Here is a 25,057-nt window from a genome sequence, read left to right as displayed (position 1 = left end):
CGGCGCGTGACTCATCCGGGCGAATTGCGTTACTCGAGTAGCCAAGTGCAAACAGCAAAAATCATTCATATTTTAAAATAATATCAGAGATTATGATTTTGATGATTTACGCCCAATAGTTTTTTTAATATATTTAAACTCAGACTACCTACCAGTATCAAAGTCCTTCTTTTTATTTAATATTCACGAGTCTTCTCTCGTGAATCCCACACAAGGTCCTAGAAAAGAGTGTGCGAAATGGCAGCAGGTTTGGTTCAAAGGCCACAGGTCACGGCCTCGCTGTGGCGAAAAATTGTTTAAAAAAAAAAAAGGTTCACGCCGACCCCATGACACTGGCAGGTGTCCTTTCGACTCGGCGTCACGTCCGATCGTGAAAAATACCAAGTTTAAAAGTGTCGACTCCTTCTCTTTATCTCCATCACAACTTTAACTGGAGTTGGCCCATTCTACTGTACAGTGAACGTGCTGAGAAGGCCGCAAAATCTTGCACCGGAGATGGAAAACGAAGAAGAGAGACAGGAAAGGAGGGATGAAGCTGAGAGAACGTGTGTCACGCGTCATTGGGAGGTGGCACCTGGGCAGCACATGGGCGTTTAACACCCAGAGAGGGTGCAGGGGAAAGCCGGCAAGGGGGGGAAAAGCCACAACCTCGGTATAGGTTGCTAGGTGAGGGAGTCATAAGCACTCCTGTTTGGAGGAGGACGGGCTAATGATGTCAAATAAAATAAAGCAAACAGTCGGAGGCTAACGAGTGCTAATTTGGATCGGGTGATGAATAAATGACGAGCTCCCTGCTGACCTGTGAGAGAAGGAGGATAAGTGGGTAAGAGAGGGAGAAAGAGATGGTCTATTAAAAACAGGGACTTGATGCAGTGTTTAAGTCCAACCAGCAGTCAATACGCAACAACGATTTTCAACAAGCTGTTTAAAATTAGAGTTTTTTTTTTTTTTTTTAATGCCCAATTTCGCATCAATTTGTTGGTCAACAAAATAGTACCATGATATTTTCAAAATCCAATAAAACGATCAACCAATACACATTTGATAACGTCTGGACTTTTGACAGGGATGTCGTGTGACGTTATTAACATAATAACAGCCTAAAAAGGGGTCTCCTTCAAAAGAAAGAAAGAAAGAAAGAAAGAAAGAAAGAAAGAAAGAAAGAATAAAGTAAATAAATTAATAAAATATATGGAATAAATTGGGATGGAGTGATAAAAGAAGTGAAGGAATCGAGAAAACCTTAAAAAAGGTTTGTGAGGTTGAGGTTGTGACAAAAAAGAGAAGGATGAAGGAAGAAGGGAAGAAAGGAAGGAATATGGCTAAAAGAAAGAAACAGGGTACTTGCTATCTGCCCTCTTTTACATACAGGAGCTCACAGATGGATATGATTGGCTATTGCTGACTAACAGCATACTATGATCACAGTAAGCTTCTATTAGTTTGACCGCATTTGTAAATATGTTCGATTTACGTTTATTTATGCACTAGTTCTTAACTAACTGCATTCTCTCAGTTTAAAAAAATTCTTTAATATTTCTCCACCTCTTACTCTCTCTCTCTCTCTCTCTCTCTCTTTCTCTTTATCGTTCTTGCTTTTCTGTTCATTTCCATGCTCTGCTGACTGTAGTGCATCCCTCGGCTTTGATTCACTTCGCTTCTAAATCCGTCGTGTCCACAAAATTCTGGATGAACAAAAAAAAAAAAAAAACCTCTGTGCCCCTTTTATTACTGAGGCCTTATGTAAGAAGAAGAACGGACCAAAATAAAAACCTTTATTTCATCCGATCAACTGCGATTTCAAAGATTTTGCAAATGCAAACTGCATAATCCTTTAATATGGAGGAGAAGACTTTATTCTGCATGTAGCGAAAGAAAGATAAAAACAAGCAATTTTTCTTATTTTGAACCTCATGCTAAACCTTATATTTTTGCCCAATGTGTAATTACACCGTTTAGGCTATAGATGGCGCTTCTACGCCCACTGTGGCTCAATTAGATGCTATGCGCATGCGCAGCTCATTAATTAACCTGACGTTTGCTTGAACATGAGGAATACTTTCTTCTCTGAGTCACAGGTATTGTAAAATAATATATATAAATGCTTTAAGGTTGTTTTGAAAAATAAAAGGTCTTTTTTTTGTTTCAATTCCATCGTTTAGTTGTCATTTTTCCCCTGTGTAACTGTTAGCCCTGGTTGCTAATCAGTCCTGTTAGGGTCCACCGTGAGGGAAACTTCTAAAAACTTCTGAGTTTTAGGTGTTAAAAAAAAAAAACCAAGTTAAAAATTGATTGAAATGTTCTGCAACACTTTGCAATGTGGATTTACATCGTTTTAAACTTATTAAAGAAGGTGGGAGACTTGACTGTGAGTTCTGTGGTCCAAAAAAGCTAATAAGTTACTTTTTTTCTCAGTTTTCTCTCAGAACGGCCGCCATTTTTGTTCCATTGGTGGATATTTTAAAGGAGTGACTGAGTGTGTTGGGAGAAAGTGTTTCTAAAGAATTCTTTAGGTTGTAAATGTTATTAAATACTTGAATTGAACTATTTAATTCTTTATTTGTCAGTGGAGCCATTGATACATTGCAGAATTGATTAAGGTGGTGAAGAAGGACATTTTTTCCCCCCCAAAAAAAAATAATAAAATAAACAAATTCGGGTCAGTAATAAAAAATATTTGCTTGAATATGGATTTAATTTGTTCATTTTTTCAACACAGCCTCAGAGAACCGCTTCATGACTTGATCACCAGTATTGAGACTTGTCGGTTGGGGACATACACTCACTAGGGATGTTGACCAAGTCCACTGATGACTGAAGACATTTACCAATCACTGCTAGGTATGAACACACACACACACACACACACACACACACACACACACACACACACACACACACACAAAGCTATGACCCTTACCAACAGGCAGTTTTGGTTTACTGATGTAACAGGCTGGTCTTTCTGAGTCCTACTTTGTCTCAGATGCAGGTTCCTGACTAGGGCCATTAAAATGACCGCGCTAATAATGCGCGAACGCAAGTTAGTTTTTATTCAAAATAGAAATAAATCAAAAAGAGGCAGACTGAAAACTTTCAATGCAACACACATTTATTCACAACGTCCTTTCTTTCCTCAGTCCGTGTGGAAACGTAGCAAAAGCTCCGTTTGGTGTCCTGATGATCGTGATTTATAACACCATCGTTACTTTCGATTAATTGCGACGAAATATTCTAATCTTTTGACAGCCGTAGTTCTGATGCATCGAACGCATGGAAATATGGTGCTGGCATTTGAGAAATATATGAAAAATTTTGCGCTCTGGTTCTCTGCGACTGTTGATATTTCAATTTACTTAAGCGTTAATTGATATCCGCCAGTTCCCTGGGGGGCGCTGCTCAGGGCTGCACGAGTTGGGGTTGTGGGTTATATTGCGATATTCGATTGCGATATAGTAAATAAAATCATGAGTCCACTTGGTTGGTTATCGAGGAAATTGCGTGTGGGAAACCGGAGGTTGCCAGGTGACGGTGGGTCGGTTATGTTTTGGCGTTGAGGAAAAAAAGTAGCAGGCAAAAGTGAATGAAAAGTAAACGAAAGCTCTTGTCTGTTGAACTGTCACCTGCTGTCTCTTTCTTCCAACCCGGAACCAGCGAGATCTGTTACAGAATTGTCATATTGCCACGCGATTCAGTTTAATTCAGTGAATCTTGCACAGTTCCTCCCTCTCTGCTCAGTGCTGGTGATATTAATATCCCAGTATATCACCTTGTTTACAGTATTGAAGAATATCGTATCGCAGTGTTAGTGTATTGTACTGCCAGATTTTTTCCACATAGCCGTGTTTACATGCTCGTTACCAAATCCGATAAGCCCTTCAGAAGGGTTTCAGTGAGTTTAGCACTGTTTTGTTTTGCCTCATAGAGCCTGTGTTGTGTCCACTCAGAGTTTGGCTTGGGAGCAGTTTGCAGATTTGTATAATTGTTTATTGATTTAGGAAACACACACGCACCCTCCTGCTGATAAAATCTACCATTTGTACGCTGGCAAGATCAAATTCCTGCCAGTAAAGTGGATGTTCTCCCACATGCGGTTGATTCTTATTGGTTATGCAGTGATGTGGAACATCGAATTCAGTGTGTCCGTGTTAACACATTAATATAAGTTATGAGGATGAGAGCGTTAATATAAACCTTTGCGACGTTGATTTACATGCAGAACTACCGTCCGAGCTATATGCAAATTTAAAAGTGCTCTTTTATAATGCATAATTTGGCATTATAAATGCTGTATTGTGATCCAGCAGAGAGTTCTTGTCTCTTTTAGGACGGAAATCGTTAAATCTCTGAAAAAAGAAAAAAAAAAAGAATCTTCCAATCAGTTCTGAAGTGTCCATATAATTGTAGTTAGTGGCAACGTAAAAGCAGTAAGGAAAACTCGCTTACTGCGATATCATTTCGGTCCTTTCCCGAAACATTTCGAAGATGCCGTCGAGAGTGAAACTGGTGGCGATTGTGCCTAGTGATTTCCATAATTAGATGACTCGGATACATTAGCGTGGCGAGATGAAATGAATCAAGAGAGGCAAAGTGAACGCGAGTGAGCTGAAGCTCTTAAACGATGCCAAATCCAATCAACACTGAGTGTTTTTCTAACCACCTCAAAAAAAAAAAAAACAACAACAAATAAAAAAAAAAATCCATAACCCATCAGAGGCCCAAATGGAGCAACGCCGAACCCGCATACAAGGAACGGCTCCATGGCAACAGGCAATAAAATCCATCACCTATAAGCCCCATCACTGAACAGTGTATCAACAATAATTCTTTTGAAAACCTCAACTTGTGATTCAGAGAATCACTAGGTCGTGTAGTGGATACAGTTCGGTGCAGACAAGATGAGTCAAGCCTGGTATGGGAGTGTGGCATCAGGCCCATGTTAACTGTGTCTACATTTCCAGCTGGCATTGTGCTACTGACTCACGGCGCAACCGTAATTGGAACAGGCGCTTTCCGGGGCGAAGGAAAAGGATTCCTAGAGGTTCTTGATAGATTCACGTAGGGCTGAAATTCTCAGCTCAGAAAACAGTTACACAGTGTCGATACTGCCAACTATAGCTAGCATAACACACACTCATATCCCGCATACTGACATGACTCTGAAAGCTTTGCTAAGACCAGGGTCTTGTTAGTTATGATGACAACACAGTCAGAGGTGTTTGACCACATGAGACGTGTCCCACTCACACACAGACTCCTACACTCCTGAATGCATGCAGAAGCAAAATGGAAGGTGGTGTAAAGTACATTTATGTGTACATTTCATTCACGTTTCAGCATTACTAGAAAAAACGATTTTGATGATTCTGATTTATATATATGCTGGGGAATACTGTCCAACCCTACCTGCTCCGATGTGAAAAAGTAATTGCCCCCAAATTCATCCACAGCGATGTGAAAGACTCATTGGCAGTTATCACGAAAGCTTGATTGCAGTTGTTGCCGCCATGGGTGGCACAATCAGTTATTAGGTTTAGGGGCAATTACTTTTCACACAAGACCAGGCAGGTTCGGACAACTAAAAGAAATAAAATCATTGAGGGGAAAAAAACATTTTGTATTTACTCGGGTTATCTGTGTGTGATAGTAAAATTTGCTTGATGATCTGAATAAAATAAATGTAAAAAAAAAAAGTATATATCATGGACTTGCCTCTCTTCTTACCTAAAGTGAGAGAGAAATGAGAGGCAGCAAATATTTCAAACTTTTTGTGGACTTGCTGACAGGATTTTGTAGTTTTATCCTACACAGAAAAAAATCCGTGATGCTCTATGAATATGATTGTAATTCGATGGCGAATTGCTGTTGTGTAAGAGGAAATAAAGCGCGTGTGCCATTATTGGAAAATCTTCGACTTCAGAAAAGGGAAAAACCCCTGTAGATTGTGCCATTTAAAGCCGACCAGGAATCTCCTGCACACATGAACTCCGAGATCCTTAGCGGGATAATTCCGATTTATTTTTTGGAGGATTAACGGAGTAGTTTGTGTGTTTTATTAAATCCTTGGCTGACATTAGAGGTGGCGGCATTTACATTACCCCACCAAGTGCCAGGGCTATGGGAGGTCGTTGCCATGGCAGCGCCCCCTTATCCTGCTTTCAGGGCCACTTAATTATTCACAACCCCATGCCTGGGCTAAGCGGGAACATCCTCGACTGCTGCACCACACACACACACACACACACACACACACACACACACACACACACAGTACAAAGTCGGCTATATTCACCAGCATAATAGAACAAACAGACTAAACAAGCTTCCTAATAACCCTGATGTCCTGATGTTAGTATGTATGCAAAAATGTGGGGTGAAATCCCCGGATACTCATTACGAGTCAGTAGAACATTGTTTGCATGAGAGACAATTGGTCATATTACAACCTTGTAGCAACATTGCATGAATATTAAATGCTCAAGTTTAGGATCCATAGTCTTGCCTCTGTTTTTCACAAGGCAAATCAAAGATCTATAAGTACTAATAAAATTAAAACAAACTATCTATAGTACATTATTCAGCTTTATTAGCAAACCGAGCTGTGTCAGGCATGTATAGTAAAATTGTCCATATATGCACTGCAGTATTCCAAATTGCAGACTGTGTTGTTATATGGAATTAGCCAGAGTTACACACATTGCTAAGTGAGTAAAATTCTGACTTTAAATTCCAGTACATTCATCCTGCATGATATTGGGTAGCAAGTTCAACATTCGTCTTCATGTTTTGAACTGTAAATATGCTTCGAAATATGGAATCCAATAAAAAAAAAAAAAAACACACACATGACACCAAATCCTTGAACACTCTTTTTTTCCCCCTTTATAGAAATATATAGGAAATCCATAATTTATAGGGTTTAAAATCAGAGACTTCAAGGGGGCTTTAGGATATGGGGGCTTCTCTGGAGGAGTTAATGGTCAGTGGTCTTAAACCCCTTGGGTTCAAACAGCAAACCCTATACGGGACAACCTGCATAAGCAATAACGGTGCATTCACACACACTTAACCCATTTCTAATTTATTAGTAACTTTCTTTGTGCGAACACTGCGGTCACTTTTGATTTTTGGTTGCTAAGAATAAAAAAAAAATGTAACGTATGTTAACATTTACTCCACGACAGAGCGCTTTTATTAATTATCCACACTACAATCAGGTTTCACGTTAAAGAAACACCATTACTGAGGCTTTATAGGTTGCGTTTTTCTTTTGGCCCACAGTGTGTAAAGGTCATTTGCGAGCTCAAAATGACAGTAAACATGGCAAAGGTTTTTTCCCCTATGGCCACATATACAACTATGATAATTAGCAAGTCAAATATTATAGTCCATAACCATGGAAATGATTTGGTGCTCTTTTTTCTTTTCTTTCAATGCCCCTGTTTATATAAAAAAAAAAAGAATTATATTAACATTCATTTTGTTTGCAATATGTAATCATCATTAATAGTAATAATAGTGTTTAGTAATAATGATATGTACTATGGAATATATTACATAACTACACCATGTAGTCCGTGGGTTTAGGGCAGTGTAATCAAACGCGATTTAAAACCTTTCACCTGACAGCAAACTTAATTTGGCCATAATCCCTGAAAGACATGGTGTGCCTTTTGCTTTAATATTGGTTCCTGGAGAGCTTTGATTTAAGCCTTAATTACAGTCAGGAAATGTGTGCATTGTTCAATCAGAACTGACTTTTCTTTTCTTCCTTTTTTATTTATTTATTTTTAAAAAAGAAGCTTTTTCATTATAGCTATACAAATGAATTTTAGTGTCTTTTCAACAAAAGCACCGGTTTATCTATAACCTGCAGGAGGCTGGTTTGTCAGACTGTATGGGTTTTTACTAAACTAAAGCCTGATTGACACTTTTACTATTTTATTAGCCTGCATTAGAACACTTCGACACAAAGGCACAAAGCACCACAAATGCACTCATGCCAGGTACTAGCTAGTGGCATTACTCTCAATGTTGGTGAAACTTCTTATTGCTGGCAATATGGAGTCCGCTATTTTGTTTATTGTAGCTAAAAAACTGAAAGAAAAGTGTCCTATTTCCAGTATACATCAGGGTGATTTTTGATTCAAGCCATTTTACTAACATATACAATACTAATAATATTAAAGACTACACCAGTCTAATAGTTAATTTGGAAAACATATTTTGGGGGACAGAAAAAAAAAATTAAAAAAAATTAACAGAGGGGGGTAAAGTGGCATGGATAAACATGAAGCAGAGCTACTTTTACTGCTCTTTTACACCACCACTGGTCGACAGTTCCAACACTATTTATATTTGTAATTTTTTTAGCTGTTTATATTTCATGTGTGGACTCTCTGTAAATTGTATGTTCCTGTTATTGCTTACATTATAGCAGCACATTGTGAATTCTGTGCTCCTCTGCTCCCATCACATAAGTATTAATCCCTTCATACCAGGTACAAGAGCTTTTTTTTTATGGATATGCTTCGACCCAGACGTCGTGCCATCAAAATTCGATCCATGTTCAAGTTGCTAAGAGCCTTACTCTTGCTCTTTTTTCTGCTTCCAACACATCAACACTGAGCGCTGACTGATCAACTGCTCCCTAATAGAGCCCACCTTTGATAGGTGCCATTGTAAAGAGATGAGTGTTATTCACGTCGCTTTTCTTTTTTTTTTCAATGTTTTAACTGATCAACTGCTCCCTAATAGAGCCCACCTTTGATAGGTGCCATTGTAAAGAGATAAGTGTTATTCACGTCGCTTTTCTTTCTTTTTTTTTTTCAACGTTTCATGACAGGATGAAGGTCAACAGACTTAGAAACTCTAACTAACTCAGATGTCAGTGTCTGGGGCCCTACCAGGTTAAACATGTAAAAAATATAGGATTCAGACTGCATGTGGGGGAATGTAGCTGCCAAAGCAAAACACCATCACCAGGCGAAATGTAAGCAACGAGGTCTGATGGAGCCGAAGCGGACCGCCTGTCAACATCCATTCAGGAATTAATAAATCAAATTAATAACTCGCTCTGCAGGCTACGCACGCCTCGAAGGTAATACAGAAGGATAATTTGGTCTGAATTGAAGACCTGTTGTGTCCTGTGCGACTGAGAAAGGGGGAGAGAAGAGATTCCTTTGAGAAAGACAAACCACTCTGCCCCCCAGTGGTGATCCTAAATTCTAGTTATTTTTCCTTCTAAAGGAAACGCATGCAAACCCCTCAGCCTAAACATTCATGTCCTTTAACTACCAAGTGTCATTTTATTTTTCACCAATATAAAATGCTACACTACTTGTCACATCCATTACTTTGAAGATTAGTAACATTTAGTAATATGAGTGCATGTTTCCATTGAATTATTGTATTATATACGCAAGTGGCATTTAGTGGTAAATCATTTCCAAAACACTTATGTCCCTCTAGTGCAAAAAAAACATTTAACAGTCCTGGGCATTAGTAAGTAACAAGGGTTTATGTCACATAAGGAACGGTAAGATTCTCATCGGCGCATCGGCATAAAAGTTAACGATGTGAAGCATCGATTTTGAAAAAGTGTGCATCAGATAGAAGTTGGCATTTGTAACATCAGGTAAAACCAAATTATTTATATATAATTATTAGTCGATTATTATTAAAAAGTGACCTACATTTCATATGTAGATCGATTTCCTCTTGCTAAACTGTTTCTCGAGCGCGTTCCCTCAGCACCACTGCTGCTACATTTATAACTTTTCACAAAACTACGGAGACCGAGGCGTGTCCTGAAAGTCACATAAAATACAGATTAACATGGCAGCGGTAGAGCTGCATCTTCCTGGAGACAGAACAGGAAAAAGAAAGGGGAGCAGTTTGAATAGATTTCAGAAAACTTTATTCTCGCCTTCTGTGAACAGAGACATTTCTTGACATGTAAATATGCTGCATTTGGATAAGAACAGACCTGCAAGTACAGGAAAGCTGTCCTGTATGATAAGCAACCTGAGCTTTCTATAACTCATTTCAACCACAGATGAGTGATCCTCCTTGGCTTTTTTTTTTTTTTATCAGCTGTACTATAATATTTAGGTAATTTCTGTTACAAATAAATAGTATTATAAATGTCTGTGTAAAATTATACCAAAAATGCTAACTCTTGTTAATGTCAATGGCCTCTGCACGTCACCTACAAGGATTTTCTTTTTATTAGTAACACCTAGTCATACCTCGGATGGCTCTAAACTGTTGGATATTCTAAATATGGTCATAAATCGGATAAAAAGATGCAGACCATTTCTAAAATTCAAAAGTGTCTGTAATTACATTTCTACTAATAAATACTTAGGGGGACAAAACCCTAAAATATCCCACCGTGCCAAAAACAGTGTAAATAAAACGCGTTTACAAAAATTACGAGAAAGTATAAATGTTTATCAAAATTTCAGCACAAAAGCAATTATATAGAAAACAAACTCAGCATTTGAACATTTAAAAAGTATAAGTAATACTTGAAAAGGGGGCAAAAGGCACTGGTATATAATGTCAAGTCCTTAAACCGGAGCAAGCTTCTTTATACCTTTAACAATAACACCGATCAAAAAAACTAAAGAAAAAAAAAAACATTGACACAACTATTTTTAACAATACAGTGGTTAGCAAACAGGCAATTTCTCTTAAAGCAATACGGACAAGTCGGCATTTCATTTACGATAAAAGGAACACTGAAAACATCAGAAGGTTTTATTTCCGATCCGGCATGAAAATCTGGGTTGTATAAAGTGCTAGATTTCACGCTCCAGCACAGTGTATTATATTCTAAATACTGTAAAGTAGGCATGCACCAATTATCAGTTACACTATATAAATTATACACTATCGCTGCTGAATTCTCACATTTAATTGGGCAGAAAACGGTGAAATACTGTTTATTTAACAGTATAATATGTATGCTAGGATGTTTCCTGCAACAAGACATCTGTGCCAGCACGGAGGTAAAGCTGCAACCAGAGATGTTTCTCTGTAACATGACAGTCTAGGGGTTCTTTAATGAGAAAAGAGTCCAGTGCATATATTTATTGTGGACACTTTCAAATACCCTCATTTTGGAGATAATTTTTCCGTCAGCATTTCCTAATACTGTACACAATGAAAACCTTTTGAAAAAAAATTTTTTTTTTCCAACTGCAGATCTTTGGCAATGATTAGGATATGAACTGTAATACCACCCTATGTCCTACTATGAAATGATGCATTAGGTGTGAAAGGTTTTTTTTGAGCAGCATTTCTTTTATACTATACTGTCTGAGTAGAAAAATGACATACAGAGTAATAAATAAAAAAAAATAAAAGGATCGAATCGAACAAAACCCGAACCGTTAAGTATAGATACAGCAACGACTTTCAGGAAGATGAGCAGTTTGTGTGGACAGTAGAGAAACACTAGTGTTAGAGGAAAAGTTGTTCCAATCCATTGCGAAGTCACTTCCTCACAAGTGAGCGTTATGTAGTTGTGCCATGTTGTGGATTTATTAACAGCCTGCGACCTGAGCCAGCTCTATACAGCTCTTCACTCGTCTGTCGGATATCCGCTTGAATTTGCGTGGACAGCAGAACTCTGATGTACTTTGCTGCACTGGATTAGGCAATTCTGTAAGAAAGTAGATCTGCAGGAACAGCTTTGGTAATTACGTCACTAAATAAATACAATCTCTAGCTGGATGTTGCAGATACACTGCTAACGTTATCCTGCAATACATTCCTCGATCACAACAATCAAACATTCACACGCCATCTCTCAGAGTAGGAACGAGAACCTGAAGAACATCCGCACTCCCGAATGGAACTAGCCAGAGACACAGTCCGGCCACAGACACGACACGACTGAAACACCTTCAAAGAGTATGGTTAGAAGGTTTCCCTGTGCCCTCTAGTGTTTGGCATTGAATTAAATGAGGATTGAGGCAAAATTGAACTGAAACCTGCTGTAACTACCGAGGTTCATGTTCTCTTTTTTAATGAGCTCGAACTGGTGAAGTGTTTCTTCTAGCTTTTTCCAGGTTAAGTGCTGTTCACTAGTTTTGGTTTCCTGCTTGTGTCTACTGTGCAGCTATTCGCTTTCGACTTGTTTAGGCTCATTGAAGTGTTCATTTCTGTACTTTGAAATGGTTGTCCATGTCCTCTTTGTTTATCTGAATCTTTTCTGCTGACAGTTTGCTTGAATTTCCTAAAAGTGCAACACGCGGTGCCGAGGACATGAGACAACAGCGAGACAAAACACACGCATAAAAACGCACAGTGTATTCTATAAAAAAAATAATAATAATAATAACCCCCATGGTGTTTTGTTTGCCATAAATAAATAAAGTTCACATTCAATCGTTTTTTTTTTTTTCTCTCTCTCTGGGTTGTGTGTGTGTGCGTGTGTGTGTGTGGGGGTCATCTGTCTTGTTCACATTGTATGGTTTTAACTCAGAGCTTTCTTAAGCAGTTCTAGATCTTTGCGCTGTGGTTCCTCCCTGTCCGGAGTGCACGTATATTCGTCTAGGGCGAGAGGGATATATTTTTCCACAACCTCTTGACCCTGATTCATCAGGAGGGAGACCCACGCCGGAGACGACAATGCTCCTTTGAAGCCAAAAAATGACAGACTCCCTGAAGGAAAAAAAAAAGAAAGAAAGAAAGAAAAATACAGATCTGTTGGCAGTCCATAGAAATGTGTTCCAAATGGCACTGAAATGCTTTTTATTTTCCCCCTTCTTTACACTGGAGCCCTCGTGAGCAGACCCTGTAGCATGAAAACATGTTCTCAGGGGAGGAATATAAAACTGTAGAGAAAACAAACCTGTCAACTGTCTTGATGATTTATTTATTTGTGGCAGTTTTATTCTGTGCTCTCAATTTTATGCGTTTATTCTCCTGGGATGTATTTTTGTGAAGTTTAAACATCTCTCCGAACTTCATGAAGGCTATCAAGGCACCAATTCTAAAATGATAATTATACACAAGACAACTTTGTGCAACCTAAACACAAGTAACCTCTGCCCAGATAGAGAACAGGATCAGCTTCACACATACAATCATTCACAACAAACCTTTCCCTTGCAGATCTGCCACTTTGGCTGCTCCCAGGGGGATGAGATACGCCGCAACACCAGCAAATCCATCAGGTTGTCCTCTTGAGGCCAGCAGGACAATCGACCTGAGAGAGGAATTAGACATTTTTTTATATTGTCCATTTACATTAAGTTAGCGAAACAGGCATCCACGGATTCAAGGAAATGGGCAGAGCTGAACAAATTGAACTGGGTTGCAGGAAGCTGATTTGGGTCAGAGGAAGATGAGAGGCACAGTTATTCTCAGCTGAGAAAGTGAAGTGCTTCATATGTGGCTCCAAAAGATGTTCTGCCAACCCGAGTAATTCAAGTGCTTTTAAACCCCCTCTACAAACTCGTTTGTCCTGCCTCACAACTCACCTACTTACTGATTTCTCATAAAAGTTCTAGGACTTGAAAACAGAAGTCAAATCAAGAATCGAAGCAGAAGAGCAGAAAAACTCGTTTGAGCTGATCAGATGGCTTCAGTCCACTATCGGTTGACCTCTAGTATGTTTATAGAAGTGGTGGAAAGATAGGGTTGAATAGAAGTAGAACTCTTGTCAGTGTCCTGATCAATTTTAGAAGATGACTGTACTACAATAAAGCTTACCGTGCTGGAATTCCTGCTGCGAAATATTGCGCCATTCTGGAGTCCTGCTTCAGAAAAAACGTATTCTTGATGACTTTGCCAGTGCAGGCGTCTACTGTGACGGCGAGGAAACCCGTTGTACTGAGGTTAAATTGTTTGCTGTTTACCTATAGATTGATAGATAGACAGACAGAGAAATAAAGCATCTTCAGCTATATAATGTAGTTTTGCTTTCTACACTACAGGTGAAAATTGTGGCAGCTCACAGTGATGAAGGCTTGCGTGTCGTTTTTCTGCACATCAGCGACACTGAGGGATTTGATCTGTGTTTGGAGGTAGTTGTTCCACGGGTCACTGGAAATGATCAGCTGCACAAAGACCAATACCAGATTATAAATGCATCTTTAAAGCAGTGGTCAACAACTGAAAAATAATCAACAACGGTGGAGAAATGTGAAAAGTGAATTATTTGTGTTTTGCTCCACTTTAATTGCAGCAATTTGCTAAGGGTAATGCAAATACAGGAGATGTTACGGTACCGCAGCAGAACAGGTTCGTTCTTGTTATTAATTGTTATATAAGCTATAAACAGCAACTTGTTTGAGAAATTATGTTGGACAAATCTTGAGAATCTTCACCTTTGAGGCGCCACACTTGTCGCAGGGCTTTGTGACGGCTGCAGGCATGGGCACTGTCGCCCTGGGATCCTTGGCATTGGCAGCAGTAGTGAAGTTACACGTTTGGTGCGTTTGTTTGCTCATGGTGGCGGTGATCTTCACTCGCTCGCAGCCTCGAATAGAGCAGTAACTGTGGCCGTTACGGGGATGCCGTGCTCGAGTGTACAGCCACAGCAAACTGGGGAGAACAGTGAAAATCATCAAGTGTAATGGCTGGTGGTTATTACATCGTATATATGTTGAGCGCTGTACGATGATAGAAGACCTACATTTAAAAGAGGTGGGAAAATTGGTGTTTCTATTAAAGGAAATCTTGATTGTTGTGTAGTTCAGTCATTTTAATACTGTTATATCGAACATCCAGCAACGTTTTAATAAGAACAAAAGACGACGGTGTTGTGAGCTGGACTTTGTGATCGGATCAGAGTGATCTACCAACCGCCCGGATCATGAAGCATAATCACGAAAGCAAATGAAAGCTGGATGTGTGTAGGTTTCCTCAGGAGTTTCCTTTAAATGTAAATGTGATCAGTATTTAAAAGGTATGTCTGCTTTTACTTGTATATTTGATGCTGTGAAAACGAGAAAACAAAGTTGCTTTATATGACAAATGTACTTTACAGCACAGAAAGATGAGCCAGGGTCAGCGATGTTACAGCCCCCCAGAGCATACAGAGGATTGAGGGCCTTGCTCCAGGGCCCCCAAGAGTGGCAGCTTTGCGATACAGAGGCTCGAACCCCCAACCTTCCAAACAGTAACCCAGAGCCTGAACCACTGATGTAGCACAGTGGCAGGACAGGTTAAACCTCATGCACTGATTCCTCTAGAGCTTCGAGAACATCATCCTTATTAATCAGATAATCCTGTTTAATTGAATTATACAGATAGGAATGTTCTAATTGCATTACTTTAAATACAACTTTATTTAGATTTTCACTGATGCCTCAGCACTTGCTGGAATTTAATCAGTCTGTGGAAATTGTGTTTGTAGAGTCTAAAAGTGTTCTCTGCTACATAATTGTATATTGGGTTACTAATGGGAAGGTCAGGGGGGTACAAGCCCTGGTACCAAACTGCCACTTTTGGGGCCCTTAACCCCTTTGTGATTCAGGGGTCTGTATCGTGGCTGACCTTGCACTCTGGACCCCAGCTTCCTAAAAATCGATGTGATATAGGAATAAATGAATTTCACTCTGCTGTAATGTATATGTGACTTCTAAAAGAAGAAAAAAAAATAGTTTGACACACTTACCCAGTTTCCCGGTCGAAAAAGTACTTCCTGTCCTGCTGCCGCTTTTCCAGTTCAGCCAGAGAGGAGACGGTTCCGTAGTCCTCCATGCCATCGAACACGTTGTTCTGACGGTCGTAAATGTCGGACATCACTTGGAAAACCGTGTCTGAGGGGTAGCAGAGACCAAAGAGCGCCCACTCTCCTCTACAAGAACACAACACGGTTTTTAAATATCACACCATCTGCTCGGGATGCCCTGTATCACGCTACACATGTTCTCCAGTGCTTACGGGTCAAAGTTGGCGAGTAAGAGGACGATTTCTTTCGGTGCTGTGTTTTTCCAGTGCAGCGTGTAACTCTTGCTCAGCATCAAAACGGGCTGGTACTGCTGTGAGGGTGCCGTCTGGCTGTTAATGCCCCTTAGCACCAAGGGCTTATCAGGATACTCGTCCCTGATGATCGACAAGCTCAGGTTGGGCACGCCCTGTGTCTTTATGTACACCTAGTACAAAAATGAAATGGAGCATAAAGGAAGGGTATTTATAACATTTATGCACTTTAGATTTTTAGCTCATGTTATTAAGTTGCATTGGGTATAACAGAAAGAACTGATTATATCAGTCCCTAATACAAGCACATCAACAGTATATAGTTTGTACAGGCTTATACAAAGATTATACCTCTATGCTATAATTTGTATTATTATTATAAGTCAAATTTGTAAAATGAAAACTGTTGTAGCGGTACAACAGTACATTAAGTCTATGCCATGGTGTCTTGATCTATTTTTTGTTCGTCCTCACCTGAGCGTAGCGGCCGCTGCACACACACCCGTTCCACTCCGGCACTTTAACACAGTCACGGTGTTGGAGCAGGAAGTTGTCTGCTCTCACCACATACGTGTCGGGGTAGCCGGTCACTGAGCCGTCCAGGTCGTGAAAGATCGAGTTTTTATCTCCGTCTAAGTCGTTATCCTCAAACCACTGACCAGGACGGCCAAAAAACGCCCTAAGGCTCACCTGGGTACACAGGAGGTGTTGCAATGGGTCACTAAAGTCCCCAAAGGTTATCAGCAAACTGACTTTTGGGTTTCTTTGGGTACTTGTAGTGTAGTGCACGTGTGGCAAATTTGGAGGAGTGTGTAACTGACATCTGGATTTAATTCAAACCATATTGATAAATCTTCCAGTGTTCCCTTCACAGGGATATGTATTGTGATATTTCTTAGATGATTAAATTTAAAATGTACTTATATGCAAATTGCATTGGTCAATTTTAGTTTTTGATCCAATATAAGCAAAGTTTTGAAATCTCATTCAGTTTAGCACCAAAATATATGCAAAATATTTTTATTTTCACAAAATTACACTTACAAAATCACTACTAAAAAGTTTCACTACTAAAGCATGGATGATGTACAAACACCATTCAGAAAAAGGATGGACTGTGACACTGAATAGTCAAATCCTCTAGATGGCGGTGTGGATTGATTTTTTTTTTTTTTGTGAAAGCCATTGAGTGAAAACGTTCGAACACTACACACCCATACATTTAAACCAACTTGCTTCATATTGTGCAGTTCCACCATGTGCCAAATAAAGCAGCTCTGACTTATTTAGTATGGACTCCACAAGACCTCTGAAGGGGTGCTGTGGTATCTGATAAGGCATTCGCTTCAGATCCTTCATTGAGAGGTAGAACCTCCAAAGATTGGATTGTGATGCTTAATTAGATAAAGATCCAAAGAAATTACTGGCCACCCTGTACCCATGTTTCTCAAATAATTCCTGAACTTTAAGTGCATCAAGCAGTATCATCCTGCTGAAAGAGTTCGCTAGGGTATACCGTTACCATGACGGGGTGTAACTTGGTCTTTGACAGGTGTTTAAGCAGGTGGTACGTGTCAAACGAACATCCACCTGAATGCCAGAACTCAAGACTTCCCAGCAGAACATTGCCTAGAGCTTCACACTGTCTCCACTGGCCTGCTGTTTTCACATAAAGCATTCTGGTGCATTTCTTTCCCAAGCCGTCCAATCCAGCAGTGCGACATTAGAGACACAAACTGTATATTAATGGATTTTACATGTTGTTTTTATGACTCTGTGTGTGTATGAGAGACTTACACTGGGCAGGAAGGACAGCGAAGACAGGTTGTTCCTCGGCGTGAGCTGCCAGGCGTTTTTGAGGCTGAAGCCAATGGCACTGCTGAAACGATCCAGTGTCGACGTGTAGGACCTGAAAGTGCTCTTCATCAGCCGCAAGGGTCCGTCGAAGATCTGAAACCCCCGGATGGGGAACGTCCTGTTCACGACAAAACACCCATTTGGAAAAAAAATTCTGAAATGTTATAAAGCAGGTTTCTTTTTTCCACAGAAAAAAAAAAAAAAACCTAACCACCCACTTTGTGGTTTTCCTGCAACTACAACAAGCAGCAATTCATCACCCGTCATTGCTTGGCATCACTCTGTTACTTTCAGTTGTCTGTCATGAAAATTTACCACCAGACTATGTAGTTGCACTACTTGGGGACCCTGTAGAGGGTTTTCTCAATGAACGTGTGTTCAGCTGCCAGTGCGCCCCGAACAGGTAGATGAGAATTAATTATCAACACCAGTTCCCCTACTGCTGTGAGAAAAAAGATACACTATATTTCCAGGAGTATTAGGCCACCTGGTCATAAGCACGGTATGCGATTTTTGAGCATTGCATTTCACATTTAGTCCCAATTTGCTTTTATAATTCGCTCCACTCTTCTGGGACTAGGGCGTTATGAAATGTGATGTAGGTGAGGAGGCCTGTGGTGCAGTCAGCATTCACATTCATTCCAAAGGTGTTCAGTAGGGATGAGCTCAAAGATCTATAGCAGGCCACTCAAGATCTTCCTCTCCAAAGCATGTAAACCAAATCTTCAAGAAGCTCACTTTGTGCACAGGGGCATCGCCATGCTGGAACAGGTTTGGGTTTCCACGTTCAAGTAAATGCAAAATTTATATTATAGCAGCATCTAAAGACGTCCTGTAAGATTAAGTGTGTCTAGCGGAAAAGGACCACGTATAGCAGGAAAGGTCTTTTGGAAATATAGTGTGTGTATGTATGTGTATATATTATATATAATATAAATATATAAAATAGATGTTAAGGGTCTTTTGGTGGTAAATATCTCTCTCTCTCTCTCTCTCTCTCTCTCTCACACACACTCACTTGTTTCGGGGTAGAGTCCTGAGGATGCCGTCCACTCCTCCAACACCCCAGTACTTATTCTGTCCTCCGTTGGTGCCGCGGTTGCGGCTCTCGCCCACAAACAGAGATTCGGACACCTCTTGACTGGAGCCCACGTCTTTAGGGTAGCTGCCATCACTATCACACATACAGACACACACTTGTTCATGCATTCATTACATAACAAATCACAGGTTTAATGACAGGAGGAGCCTTGGACTGTCAATCAAGTGTGCTTATTAGAATATTAGGCCAGACCCACCATGACCATTTTTTTCCGTACAGTTTGGGTGACGTTTTATGACGTTTCGTTAAAATATTTTACTTTGATAAATGCTTCACACACACACACACACACACACACACACACACACACACACACACACACACGTTACCTTGCAAATGACAGTCCAACACCGTTGTCTGCAAATCTGTGGCAGTGGAAAAAAAAAGTGCAATGTTTTATTTTGTTTTATAGCCCATACACACATCACGCCGCTGTTAATTTGATGTCACCAACCCTGAGTTCCTAATGACGATGTCACCGCCACGGATCCAGGCGCCAAGATCGTTGTTCTTAAAGGTGATCAGTGTGTCAATCAGAGCCGCCACACGTGGCCTGGTCGGGTCAGAGTTCTCATGGGGACGAAACCTGAGGCATAGGCACATTATAAATTGGTTAAACCAGAACCTATTTCACACAGACACACAAATACACACCCACAGAGCAAAACCAGTGTAACATAAGGCTTTGGGGGGTTTTCTGTTTACTTTCACACACTTCACAGTGAGTGGCACAGAGGAAACTCCTTCTACATCGACTTGTTTTTACAGCGAACACTGTCGAAGTTTCTCAGGTATAGAAATCAATAATAGCCCAAGGGGTTGCGAATACGAGTTTACAAGGTACAATCTATAAATACATCTAAAAATACTGCTTAGATTCACTGTGGTTTTATTTCAAAAATGTGATTATTTTGTGCGCATTTATCACGCTGCCAAAAATCACATCTCGGTTTTAGCCACTTCTCCCTCAGCTGCTGTGAAATGTACGTTCCTTCATCTGTTTCCTTCCTTCTTGATCGTCTGCCGAAATAAATGGTTTTCCTCGTACTGGCACAGTGTTACGAAGTACCAGATTACATACTTTCAGTGTGTCTATTTTACTACAGCAGGTACTGTATGTTTCTAGTTATAAATAATAAAAGGGTGACCCTGTGGGAGGAAATCACACATCGCTAAGTTTTCAGACATCTTTAAACAAACTACTCGTTTTTTTACTACTGGAAAATAGTAATCAGGCCTATTAGACAACTTAATGTAATGGGATTTATTCAGTTATTTTCATTTCATTTTGGTTTAATATTCATATCAATAACCTGTAACCTTCTAACCAGTCCAAATGAAGGGCTGAGAATGATCTGGAATGGAATATTTGGTGAGGTTTTGCAGCTTTTTTCCCCCCAAAGTTAAGTATTTACAGAAGCATTTTTCACAGTGCGTGTTTTGTTTTGAAACGTGATCAGGGTCCGACCTGGCGTTGTTGTCGAGGCAGAGATACTCGCGAGGATCTGCAGCGCTGGCGTTGCTCGTCTTCACTCCCTTGTCGATAAAAAGACCTGCCTGGAGGAGAAGACAGCAAATTTAGATCTTTTTAAATCTACTATTCTACTATGTGTTCACACGGTAAGGACTCATGATCAGCGTTTACAGCGTGTTTACAACAGTAGCAGGCTGAACAACAGCCAAAGATTTTCAGCGCTGGAGTTTCCTCTGCTCCGAGTTGAGCTATTTGGCCGAGCCCACAGGGAATTTGCAGCTGGACCCAGAAGAGATTAAGGGAAATAAAAGTATGGTAATGGGTGGAAAAGTGTTTTAATCTGTGTTCTGAAAAAAGTGAGCTGTGAGGTAATCATCTGATCGTACACCATGACTAACCGTGACACGCCCAGTCAAGTGATTGGAGCGGTTTTTAACTTGGGAACGGATTGCACAGCAGGACAAGTACCTCAAGGTCACGTGGAGATTTGTAAAAAGTCGATTTTCATGTTACAGATGTCATTAGGATTTCGTTTTAAATGTCATTTTATTCAAAGTAATATGCATATGAAGAAAGGCGGCTTAGTTACACCGCGTTTCCATTTCCTGACCTACTAATGCACGCTGAAACAGAGGACTATTATAAAGTGAGAGAGTGAGCGTGTTTGTTTACACTCTGGGGAACTGCCACCCGGTTCGATCGGAAACAATGGCGGGTTTCCAGAAAGCGAGCGAGACGGGCTTTTTTCACAACACCAAAAAATAAGAACACTGATCGCTTCAGCATTCGAATTTATACACTAACGCACTCGGAGCTGCTTTGTTTCTCGAGCGCCGGTATACCTTGAAGTTGGAATGAACCCGGTTGTTGTAGAAAATCCCCAGCGGAGTGAGTTCCGCTTTGGTCTCTGGTACGAGCCCGTGAGAGTCTCCGGTGGAAGAATTGTGAAAGATGTACCAGATTCCTGCATCCTAGAGAGAGGCGAAGAATACAAGTCATGTTCTCACTTTTTCAGTACAACACTAAATATTCTGAAATGACATCACCAAGCACAACAGCCAAACACATGGGGTGTAGGAGAAACTGGAACACACACCACCAACCTCATCGTTTATTGTAATCATAATCATATGGCTCTTTACTCATTTTTTCATCGCCTACAGTCTAATAACCGTAGGATGAACTGATGCCACATGCCGAAGTTTACATAAGCTTTTGCTCATAAAGCACAGAGTAACCGACATGGGAATGCAACACAATGTTTACTGCCAAATAAAATTTTAATAAGAGAGTGAAACATATACGCAGCGTCCTCATAATCTCCATTAATACCATGCAATATTACAGTCGTAGGACCTTAAACCCTACTGTAACCCTCTTTATTACTATAAATATTTTGCAACATACATGTGTATCTTCTTAAACCCCAGATAGTGAAGAACTTTTATATTCTTGTTTTCCTTTAGTTATAAGTGGTCTGGCACATGTAAAAGAACTCGCTGTCTGTCTTGCAGCATATTGAATCAGTAAACAATATATCACATTGCACATTAAAAATATAAATGGTTAATGTTTTTTTTCCTGAAGGCACCTCTTTTACATTTCCACAACCTCAAGCTATGATTTGATTACTAAAACTGAACCAGAAGGGTAAGTCAGACTTCCTGTATGTCTGTTCTATACAACAGACTCGCAGGTCATTCAGGTAGCAGCGATAACAGAGGTGACTATTTACCTGTGAGCCAGCGGCTGCGTTGTTGATCAGATTGTTGTTAGGGTTGGCGATCCAGAACGTGGACACGGCCCTAGAAACACAACACACACACACAGTGAGCTACTGAGCAACTCAAGAACTTTGAGGATGGATTTGGAATGTGATTAATATCAACAGTCTACTACAATGCCTCGCTCAGTTGCTGGGATTTGAACTCACAACCTTTCGATCAGAAGTCCAACATCTTAACCTCTGGGATAACCCCCCCCCCATATTAATTTATAATACACTGATGTGTGCTTTATTGCATATTAAAGTACTGCTCTAGGATGAATAGTTTTACTCCTGGGGTTGGTTTATTATACATAATATTTCTACTGGCTCTAAAACATTCATTACTCCTATTGTGATATATTATGTGGGAGAGACCATATATAAAAAGCGAGTGTGGATATAAATGTGTGTGTGTTCGTACTTGCACTCAGTGGCAGGTGATGGTGTGTATCCACCGTGCACCCGGTCTCGGATTTTGGTGCACATGGTGTCGTTGCGCTCGGTGGGCAGGATGGTCCCCGGCCTCGTCACTAATCCAAGGTTATGATAAAATGTGTTTCTCTGCTCGATGCCGTCTGCCAGGAAGAAACAGTGTCCCAGCGTGTCGTATCCCACAGTGTCCCTCACCTAAGACAACACAAGAACAGCAGCACTTCACTACCGTGCGTGTTTCTGCGAACGTCTCCCAAGTTCAGCACGACCCCTAAAAGTTAGTGACTCACCAGCAGGCCGTTAGTGGCATGAATGGAGACGCAGCGGGAGAACGAGTGGTGGATGGAGAGCGAGTCGAGGTAGGCGTGGCTCTCGTCCACGTCTCCACACATGTGGAAGTGGACTGGGTGGCTGTCCCTTTCCGCCTGCTGACCCATGTGCTTCAGCTCCACCTGAGAGATGTGCACTGAGGAGACATTCCCCAGGATCTACACAAGAGAATTATATACAATTGATGAGATAACTAATATCCTGCAATACATGTATTTTGTGTTCCTCATGTTTGATTCTCCAACCTTGATGTGTCCTCCGAAGGTGTCATAGCTGTAAAACTGACACCAGTTGTTGCCGTAGCAGGAGCTCTCCATCTCTCCGTAAATCAAGATGTTCCTGGAGAGCAGAGCCACCTCAGCACGCATGTCCACACCATCCACGATTTCGCCCATATGAGTGAACTGAGGCTTGCCTAAACACCACACACACACACACACACACACACACAGCACTGTTAGGATCCAGCAGTGTGCTGCTAAACCAGGTGTAAAGTTGTCTTGACAAAAAAAGTGTAAAGTCTTTTTGTCCTCCCGTTACATGTTCACATATAATATATAAAGTATATTAAAAGTATAAACAGGATAAGATTAAAAATAAATCCAATAGGGGTAAAAATAATATAATATAAACAAACTAATTAGACAGAAGGGGTGGATATTTATATGTATGTTATTGACAGAAGTACATATTAAAAGTGTCCATGTGCTAATGTTTAAGTTACACTGATACCGTCACCATCTAGAGACGTACCAGCGCCATTTAGATTTCACTTCATGTGGAGTTTGGATATTGGACCTTTTTGAGTGTTTAAAGGCTCTGGCATGGAGAAGCTGGTGTTGGCTTTATGATGGTCACAAAATCTTACATTTCAGTGCTAATGTTAATTCTCACTCTTCATCACACTCTTGATATGACCTAAATGAGGATGAGGTTCCCCTTTTTAATCTGGTTCCTCTCAAGGTTTCTTCCTCATAACATCTAAGGGAGTTTTTCCATTGCAACAGTCGCCATGGCTGCTCATCAGGGATAAATACACATCTTTCACCTTAACTGTTAAATTCTGTAAAGCTGCTTTGAGACAATATCCATTGTGAAAAGCGCAATAGAAATAAACTTGAAACGACTTAAAATGGTGCTGTGCCAGCCCAGCGTTAAAGTGACAGTTGTATAATTTGTGCAAGATAATTGTGTAAGGAAAGAAAAAGTAAGGCAATGTTGGGATGGCTGAGGTTTTTCACTATCTTCCTGGTCTGGCCCCATTTGGTGTAGATGTCTGAGGACACTCTCAAATGGTGCAGGTGTAGAAGGTCCTTTTCTACACCTGCAGTAGTTTAAAGTCAGTTAAGACTCTCAGATGGTACAGATGCTACCAGGCCTTCTTCACCAAGGTGTTGATGTGACAGGACCAAGACAGATCCTGCTTTATGTGAACACCTAGGTACCAGAAACGTTCTACTCTCTCCACTGGGGTCCCGTTGATCTGGTCATACCAACCAAGTCTGCTATAAAAAATGTCCAGGTGGCTCATTGTTATGTGGAGATGATGTGTAATGGCCGCTAGCACTGTTAGCTGCAGCCTCGAAGCAAACATAGAGCTATCATGTTGAAACTGTGACTCTAGTTTCCACCCATAGCTTGCTTCACCACACGTGCAAATACGATGTCTATTTGCGATTACTCCGGCATACTACAGAAAGCATACTGCATGCGTGTATGCACACACTAACACACACAGCGACATCCAAAACATCAAAGCGTATCTCTGGAGAGATCGTGGCCTCTTCACAATCTCGGGACATTGGTCCTTATGGACCTCACACCCTTTTCCTGTTTCTTAGGAAGACTGTTTAAGTCAGTAGTCGATAGTGCATGTCTCTCCTGCCCTGGGAAACTCTCCTTTCTCCCAGCGTTTAATCATTTTAATCGAGACATAAAGCTGCCGTCCTACGTCCAAAACACAGCGATAAAAGCTGATTATCTGCCAAAAAATGGTTTCCAACAAGTTGATTTGTCAACATCCCCGTCCTGCAGTAAAGCCAACGCCCTCTCACACACATAGCAGGTGGACGAACCAAAAATATATTAGCTCGCCCAGAAGGCAAGTACAGAACTAAATGAACAGAAAGGCGGTTCATAAAATAAAAAAAAA

The 25,057-nt window shown here is 40.5% G+C and overlaps 1 protein-coding gene and 1 long non-coding RNA gene across 3 annotated transcripts in view; one reads left to right on the top strand and one right to left on the bottom strand.

Annotated features, from left to right (window-relative positions):
- Positions 1-1,935: 1,935 nt before the first annotated feature.
- Positions 1,936-13,258, top strand: LOC124380555. Of its 2 annotated transcripts, none has more exons than XR_006924696.1 (3): positions 1,936-2,078; positions 2,720-2,841; positions 13,126-13,258. It is a non-coding gene; the product is annotated as an uncharacterized LOC124380555 (long non-coding RNA). The 2 variants fall into 2 exon arrangements; XR_006924697.1 differs by lacking the exon at positions 13,126-13,258 and adding an exon at positions 12,509-12,645.
- The window catches only part of cemip2 (cell migration inducing hyaluronidase 2), a 27,330-nt gene continuing 12,172 nt past the window's right edge, over positions 9,900-25,057 (bottom strand). Inside the window, exons 7-24 of the mRNA XM_046841654.1 lie at positions 23,151-23,320; positions 22,866-23,063; positions 22,565-22,770; positions 22,111-22,180; positions 21,218-21,346; positions 20,370-20,458; positions 19,356-19,487; positions 19,231-19,266; positions 18,818-18,973; positions 17,740-17,917; positions 16,417-16,632; positions 15,904-16,115; positions 15,635-15,817; positions 14,343-14,559; positions 13,971-14,072; positions 13,726-13,871; positions 13,113-13,219; positions 9,900-12,672 (exon numbers count right to left, since the gene is read on the bottom strand). Coding sequence (XP_046697610.1) covers positions 12,485-12,672; positions 13,113-13,219; positions 13,726-13,871; positions 13,971-14,072; positions 14,343-14,559; positions 15,635-15,817; positions 15,904-16,115; positions 16,417-16,632; positions 17,740-17,917; positions 18,818-18,973; positions 19,231-19,266; positions 19,356-19,487; positions 20,370-20,458; positions 21,218-21,346; positions 22,111-22,180; positions 22,565-22,770; positions 22,866-23,063; positions 23,151-23,320 — 2,735 coding nt within the window. The 3' untranslated portion in view covers positions 9,900-12,484. The remainder of the gene's footprint in view (positions 12,673-13,112; positions 13,220-13,725; positions 13,872-13,970; positions 14,073-14,342; positions 14,560-15,634; positions 15,818-15,903; positions 16,116-16,416; positions 16,633-17,739; positions 17,918-18,817; positions 18,974-19,230; positions 19,267-19,355; positions 19,488-20,369; positions 20,459-21,217; positions 21,347-22,110; positions 22,181-22,564; positions 22,771-22,865; positions 23,064-23,150; positions 23,321-25,057) is intronic.

This window comes from Silurus meridionalis, chromosome 27 (genome assembly GCF_014805685.1).
Source record: "Silurus meridionalis isolate SWU-2019-XX chromosome 27, ASM1480568v1, whole genome shotgun sequence".
Classification (NCBI taxonomy): Eukaryota; Metazoa; Chordata; class Actinopteri; order Siluriformes; family Siluridae; genus Silurus; species Silurus meridionalis.
The sequence above is the reverse complement of the archived record's forward strand: the minus strand, read 5'-3'. Positions and strand labels throughout refer to the sequence as shown.